The 8,166-nt window shown below is 41.5% G+C and overlaps 1 protein-coding gene across 2 annotated transcripts; it reads right to left on the reverse strand.

Annotated features, from left to right (window-relative positions):
- Nucleotides 1-2,938: 2,938 nt before the first annotated feature.
- Nucleotides 2,939-6,445, reverse strand: LOC310875337 (uncharacterized protein; the record flags this gene model as incomplete). 2 transcript variants are annotated; one of them, XM_083788537.1, is made up of 3 exons in its annotated part: nt 3,542-3,680; nt 3,294-3,446; nt 2,939-3,034 (listed from the first exon to the last, which is right to left on the reverse strand). In XM_083788537.1, the coding sequence occupies exons 1-3, from the start codon at nt 3,626-3,628 to the stop codon at nt 2,939-2,941; spliced, it is 336 nt and encodes a 111-aa protein (XP_083644663.1). In that variant the 5' UTR covers nt 3,629-3,680. The 2 variants fall into 2 exon arrangements, 1 of the variants encoding a protein (XP_083644663.1); XR_014570640.1 differs by lacking the exons at nt 2,939-3,034; nt 3,542-3,680 and adding an exon at nt 5,038-6,445 and having other exon boundaries at nt 3,311-3,446.
- Between the last annotated feature and the right edge of the window lie 1,721 nt (nt 6,446-8,166).

The following is an 8,166-nucleotide window of genomic DNA, read 5'->3' on the forward strand; positions in this document are numbered from 1 at the left end:
AAACTTCTGTGTTTTTTGGGGTGCAATTAAGCTCAGAAAACCTAAAAACATTAAGAAAAATGACAAACACTTTAGGACAATCCCTTTAAAGAGTGTGTAACTTAAGTGATATGTTTTTGTTTTCACAGTCAACAATCACAGTCAATCACTATGTAACGTTTAAAAAATGTTTTAATGAATACAATTTTAATTTTGTCCATTCTGTATGGTAGATATGTTAATACAATATAACTTATACAATTGGGGTGATTGTATTTTGTCTCCCTGCTCTTCTATTGAGACATTTAGATTGTGTCAAAGGTCATGTCTCACCTAGACACAGGATCTGACACGAAAAAATGTATCTCGGTAAACATGTCTGAACTTGCGCTGGAAACTGGGTTCAAATCTGGTGTTGAAGAGGAAAGTTACATAGTGCAGCTTTTAAGCTCTACAATTAAAGCTCTGTTCTGTATCGGATCTCTCCATCTCTCCAGCTCCAGAAGCAATCAGGGGAGAAAACCCCACAAAGACAATAAGTCATTCTACAGTTTGCAGAAGGAGCGAGTGCATTCTCCGGCAGCGGCAATCAGACACGGCACTGCCGGGGAAGGTGGGAGGATTCTAGCTGTTTCCACACTTGGGCGTCTATAGACCGATTCTGTACCGGTTTCATGGTCGCAGCCTACGTATTTCCTGTAGGCGGATCCGCCATAGCTGCGGGGGAGATCAGCACGTCTTTCATTACAGTGAATGTAAAGTGTCTTGTTTTCGTTGGCTCACGTTACGCTAATTGATAACTCTATAACGTTACAAAGATGCCCAAAAAATCGGGACGAACGTGTGCAGTTCATGGCTGCTCCAACAGTAGTGGCAAAATCCAACTCTGGAAAGAAACTGAATGTCAAAAACACAAACCTCTACATCATGAAGATTGTCCATGCCAAAAGCCATACGGTTTGCACAGATTCCCTGGGCGTGCAGAGGACAATGACGTGCGCCAGATGTGGATCAAAAACATCAACATAAAGGACTTTGTTCCCACAAAGAACAGCACGGTAACTTTTGGATACTTTTTGTTAGTTATACCATTAATGCTAGCATGCAGCCCCCATTGAGGAGTGAAATGTTATCTCAACTAGTTCATCATTGTTAGTAAATAAGTCACCTGTGGCTTGACATTATTGTGATTAAATACTAGGCTATTTGGACAAACTATGACAGTCTAATGAACACAAATACTGCAGGACACAGTTGTATGGTAGGGTTCTACACATAAACAAACTTCATGGAAAGTTGGAAACATCTGGGTCTAAATTAGACCCAAGTAGTGAGTCACAACAGTGGCTGAATGTTGACAATCTAGTCTACCCCCTATGAAATGGTGCAAAGCAATGTACAACGTCCACTCTATGAAATGGCTATGCCACCATTTAGTGGACAGTATTTTCTGAATCAGAATAAATCTTTATCACATCACAAGGTGGGTAAAATTATTAGTTGAGAAGGCGTTTTTGCAGTCAAAATAGAGGCATAAAGTGCATAATATAACTAATTGCATAACATGATACATGAAACCATTTAGTGGACAGTATTTTCTAAATCAGAATAAATCTTTATCACATCACAAGGTGGGTAAAATTATTAGTTGAGAAGGCGTTTTTGCAGTCAAGATAGAGGCATAAAGTGCATAATATAACTAAATTGCATAACATGAAACCATTTAGTGGACAGTATTTTAATGCATTATGAGTTATATCTGGTAGCCTACCAGTATTTACTATTCATCCTAATTATTCTATCTTTAGGTGTGTGGAGTACACTTCCCAGATGGGAGGCCAACAAAAGAACACCCGTATCCAGTTCTGCAACTAGGATATAAACATGTACGTTTGATTCTCCCCTTCAAATTGACAGTTTGATGTGATTGTTTTTGGTTCAACAGATTAGGTTTATTTTGAATAAAACAATAACTTGTAGTGCATCGTTTCTTTTCCTTTCACAGGGGAGAATGACATCTGGTAGAGCCCCCCCTAAGAGAAGAGGCCTTCGGTCATCAAGCAGCAGCAGCACACAAAACGCAACAACATCAACAACAACAGAATTAAACGCAACAACATCAACAACAACAGAATTAAGAGCAGGACCTGAAGACACCAGTGATATCGGAATGGAACATATTGCAGACCACAATTACTTCCGTATCAACTCAAGGGCAAACAGTGCAACACAAACTGATGTCATGCCTCTGAAGCGTGATATTGGAATCCAGTGTCCAGAAATTATTACAGACCACAGCTACTCTACCATAAAGTTAACAAACCGTGCAACACAAACTGATCCTACACCATCATTGTCAGCCTATGACCTAGATGACAAAGATGCAAGGTTTCACACGGGCATAGGTATTGCAAGTTTTTGGCAGCTTTTACATTCCCTCATAGCTTTTCACCCACCTCCAAAGATGACCAGATTAGCAGTCCATGACCAGCTGTTACTCGTTTTAACTAGGCTACGTCTTTGTTTGATGTTCACAGACTTGGCTAAAAGATTTGGAATAAGCAAGACCTCAGCATGTGTGATCTTTTCACTTTGGAGACCAATACTTGCTAGGTTTATGAGGGAAAATGTGATTGCGTGGTTGCCTAGGGATACTCTCAGAAGAATAATGCCATCATGTTTCAGTAAAAATTATCCCAAAGCAACATGCATAATAGACTGTACAGAAATATTTGTCCAAAGGCCAAAACACTTAAGAAAGCGATCCCAAACATTCAGCAACTACAAACATCATAACACTTACAAATTATTATATTGTATTGCCCCCAATGGTTATGTGATGTTCACATCAAAACTATTTGGTGGACGGGCCAGTGACACTTTCATCACAAAGAACAGTGGTCTTCTTGAACTTCTGATTCCTGGTGATCAAATCCTAGCAGACCGTGGGTTCACCATCTCAGATGTGTTGCCTCCAGGGGTGACTCTGGCTCTCCCAGCTTTTACTCGCGGCCTCAAAGAACTTCCTGGGCATGATGTTGTGGCAACACGGCGCCTAGCAAATGTCAGAATCCATGTAGAGCGTGCAATTAGAAGGTTCAAAGGTTTTAAAATGGTCAGTTATGTCATTCAAGGTAGTATAAAACATGTTGATGACATTGTGAGTATTTGTGCTGGGCTATGTAATTTGCAACCCAAGTTAATTCAGACTGAAACTGAGCAACAAGAAACATCTGATATTGAGGAAGAAGAGGAATGTGATGTGGATGAGGATGTAAGCCTAGATGAGCATGACATGACTTGATCCTCTTTACCCCATCGAGGGGCATAGGGCGTCCACCAGAGCTCTCCATCTCAATCTCCTGGGCCTGGGCTTTTGCTTCCTGCCAGCTCATTCCAATGTTCTTTAGGTCTTGGAGAGTCTCTACTCTCCAGGTGTTTCTCAGCCTACCCAGATTCCTATTCCCCTGAGAAAGAGAAAGATGGAAAAAATTATAAACAATTATTATTAATTCTCAGTTTCCCTCCTCATGCACAATAAGTAAAATGTTTATTAGAATACCTGTATCCCTGTATCCTCTTCAAACCACTTTGTTGTCAAAGGCTCCGATGTTTGGTCATGCCTAGTGGCTACCAGCAAAGGTGCCATTCAATTTTCGTTCCACCCAGTTTTGTGGATTTTCTTTTTTGGGCACTTCAGAGGCTACTGATGATTCAGATTTCCTTTAATTTACTCCAAATAAACTACTCTGGCCCTTTGTTTGTGCAGCAATTGTCTCCCTCTCATGTTTCCCACATATCACATTTATTTTCATTACAAAGTTTACATTTGTGTTGAGCTCATGACATGCTCATGACATGGTGAGTTTTTCATTTGCTTTGTTTTGTGGCTGTGCAGTCAACACGTTATGCAAAAGAGTTCCAGGTATTTTGGATAGACCAGCCATCTCAGGGGATTGCATCCGTCTCAAAAGCTGTTACTTTCATCGAGGTCCCTGGTCTGGCCCCCTGATGTTGTCAACTGCATCAGGCCTCACATTGTCACATTGTCATCTGTGCATGCTGTGCCTGTGTGGCTGGCCGCATCTTTGATTTTGTACAGTATCCCTGCTGAATGACTGCAGCTCTTCCCTTAAGTTGGTTGGCCTAGCAGTCGCAGTTCACATCCACCACTTTGCCATCCCTCCTCTGCAAAGTTACTTCAACATGATGGTACATGATAATGTCCTGTGAGTAACACAGGTCCTTTCAGAACTGTGCTCATCATTTGGTAGCATGTGGAGTATCTTGTCAAAGTCAGGGGCCAGATAACAGTGATTGGCTTGATTGGGCACCCTCTGGGTGCACACCCTGTAGGTGCATAAATTGATTCCCTTGGCGTCTGGCTGGTGTTTGGCTGCTGCTACCATACCAGTCTTTATCTGCTTGGTTTACCAAAACCTAACTCGGTCGGTTGTGACAGCCAGCGACTAACAGAATGAGTACCTGGATTGACGACGTCAGACAGTGGCCTCCAGTTACTGATAAAGGTAATTAATTGATGGCAATCGCCAATCAGTGCTTAAACCACTGTCTTATTATTACACTGTCTAGTAGACTAGACTAGCTTTGACTATTTTCCTACACCATCTCTTTGCCAGAAAGTCACCATGGCATGCATGCGGTTAAGTTAGTATTTATCCCAATGCTGCCTGGGGTGGTTAACTTGTGTTTACTGTTTGTTGTTTGTTTGCATAATAAAAATTATGAAATGCAAATCTTAATGATCTAAGACTGTGTATTTCCTAATCATTACAGATAAGTGGTATTAATCCTATTAAAAAAACGAATGTTTTTATTTATTTTTATGATAGGTATTCAAGAATATTTCCTTCACCGACTGGCATGTGATGAACAACCCAATGCCAACTACAGGTCCCTGATAGAGGGTCAAAATTACCTGAGCTCCGGATGGGTTGGCCAGATACTCCACAGGCTACCAGATGAGGAGCACATACTCTTGAAAGGACCTGTTCGCTACTCACAGGACATTAAACAGTACCATCATGTTGAACTGACCTTGCAGAGGAGGGATGGCAAAGTGGTGGATGTGAACTGTGACTGCATGGCCAACCAAGGGAAGAGCTGCAGTCATTCAGCAGGGATACTGTACAAAATCAAAGATGCTGCCAGTCAGGGGTTCACAGGCACAGCAAGCACCGATGAGGCTTGTGTCTGGAACAGTTCCACGTGTGACAATGTGATGCCTGATACAGTCGAGAACATCAGGGGGCCAGACCAGGGACCTCGGAAAAAAATGAAAATAAAGTCAACAGCATTTGAGAAAGATGCAGATGTCATTCAGCACCTCACATCCCCTGAGATGGCTGGTCTATCCAACATACCTGGTACCCTTTTGCATGATCTGTTGACTGCACAGCCACAAACCAAAGAGGTTACTGATAAACTGCCCACATGTCACGAGCAATGTGCTCAACAAAAATGTCAACTTTGCAACTGTATTTTTGAAAGACATGTGTTATGTGGGAAACGTGAGAGGGAGAGAATTCTTGTACAATCCAAGGGCCAGAATAATCAATTTTGGCTAGATCAACGAAAAATAAGAATCACAAGTAGTGAGGCCTCTCAAGTGCCCAAAAAGGTTGACCCACAAAACTGGGTGGAACGAAAATTGAATGGCACCTTTGCCGGAAATACAGCCACTAGGCATGGCCAAACATCCGAGCCTTTGGCAAGAAAGTGGTTTGAGGAGACCACAGGAATAACTGTGGAGTGTACAGGACTTGTTGTACATGAAGAGGAAAACTGGCTTGGTGCCAGCCTTGATGGTATTATAGATGCCGATACCATCATTGAAATTAAATGTCCTACAGCCAAAAAACTTGTGGCACACAATGGCAGTCTGCTAAAAATGATTGACTCTAACAAGTACGATGTGAGGCATAAGGATGGAAAATATATTCTGAGGGAAACGGCATCAGGATTAGGGTACTATTACCAGGTACAAGTGGCGATGCATTGTGCTAAAAAAAATAATTGTAAATTCATTGTCTGGACTCCAAATGAGCAGGTCATTGCAGATGTCCCATACAATGAAGAGTGGATTACAGAGAAAATCAGCCACCTGAAGGACGTGTATTTTCAGCACTTACTTCCAGCAATATCCACAAGGATAGCCCACGGGGTAATGAAAGTGGATGGACTAAAGTAAACTAGCCCTCTTTTGAATTTAATGAGTTTCAGTTGAGAAAATGTTTTCTGTTTTTTCTTTATTGCTCTGTAAAGCACTTTGCGCTGCATTAATGTCATCAAAGAATCCAAAAGATGCTATATTAAGTATATTATTAAGTAAAATAAATATTTTTTTGATCTGCACATGCCTGTATCTCCAACTTCATGCACAGAGGCATAACATTTTCCACATTGGATGCTGTGTCTTCACTTCAGGCCCTGCTGCTGCTTTATGACTGAATGCCTCTTCTCTTGGGGGGGGGGGGGGGGCTGCATTCTCCTCTGTGAAAGAAAAATAAACAGTGCTTACCTTTCTTTTTTTTAAGTTATTGGTTTTCAAAAGAAACCAAATATTAAATGAAAACAATCACACCAGACAGTAAATTTTAAGGGGGAAATTATATTTTTATCCTAGTTGCAGAACTATGGGTGTTCTTTCAATGGCCTCCCATCTGGGAAGTGTACTCAACACACCTAAAGATAGAACGATGAGGATGAATAGCTGGTACCACATAATAACAGACTCAATAACGCATAAAACATATTTTCCACTAATTTTGGGCAGATTAGTCATATGATGCACTTTATTCCTCTATCTTTTTACAGTAGCCTTCAATGAGTGAATCTTCTCAACTGATAATTAATCACAATTATGCCACGCGGCCCACGCCGCATGTGACTTATTTTGAGGAGCAGCTTAGCCTACTAAAAATTATGTTTTGATGAATTGAACAAGGTGGACCCTGTTGTAAACAAGTGTAAACAGTAATGTTTAATTGGGTCGTCCACTCACAGTTAACAGTCTTTGTATTGAGTTTGTGCTTGAAATATACTGTAATTCTGCAAACTGTTTTCAATCAATCAATCAATCAATCAATCAATCAATGTTATTAGCGTTAGCTTAGCCATTGTTCACATGATGCTACTGCAGTCTGTTTTACGCGATCGTTACATTTAGAGTGAAAACGTGTACATAAACATTCAGATTTCAAATATGAAGTACTCACCACGTGGGGCACGGGTGTTAGAAATGTGCTGGTACGGCGATTAGCATTGCTGCATCCCGCGTTGTTTAATAAAAGGCATTTTATCCGAGCAGTTTTTTTGTCAGGTCGAGGAAGGAGTGTTGCGCTCTGAAACAGTGGGTGTGTTCGATATATTCACGCTGACCGCACTGCCAATACAAACTAATGAGAGAGTGCGCTCCCGGTGAGAAACTGTGTATTTTCCGAACGCACCCCGTTTGAGAAAAATAACGAGGCGCTTGGATAAAAATGCCATTTATTAAACTACGTGGAATGCAGCAGTGCTAATCGCTGTACCAGCACATTTATAACACCCGTGGCACACGTAGTGAGTACTTTATATTTGAAATCTGAATGTTTATGAACACGTTTTCACTGTAAATGTAACGATCGGCGCCACGTGTTTCGCTAGCTGGACAGTGAACAGTTATTAATGACATGTAACATATTTCACCACTCAATGGGGGCTGCATGCTAGTATTATATTAATGGTAGTTAATGGCAACTAACGAAAAGTCTCAAACTTACCATGCTGTTCTTTGTGCCTGGGAAGTGGGAACAAAGTCCTCGCTTTTTGACCCACTTCTGGCGAACATCTGTCCTCTGCACTCGCAGGGAATCTAATGGCTGCCGGCGCTGCGCAGCCTGCGCTCATAGACAATCGTCATGATGAGTCAGGACGTAGAATTTGTCTCCTCCTAAGTGCATGAATTTTGCCACTACTGTTGGAGCAGGCATAAACGACACACGTTCGTCCCGATTTTTCAGGCATCTTTGTAAAGTTGTAGTGTTAGTAATTAGCGTAACGTGAGCCAACGAACACAAGTCACTTTACATTCACTGTAGTGAAAGACGTGCTGATCTCCCCCGCAGCTATGGCGGATCCGCCTACAGGAAATACGTAGGCTGCGACCATGAAACCGGTACAGAA

This window comes from Protomyctophum parallelum (assembly GCF_964188405.1).
Source record: "Protomyctophum parallelum genome assembly, chromosome: 18".
Taxonomy (NCBI): domain Eukaryota; kingdom Metazoa; phylum Chordata; class Actinopteri; order Myctophiformes; family Myctophidae; genus Protomyctophum; species Protomyctophum parallelum.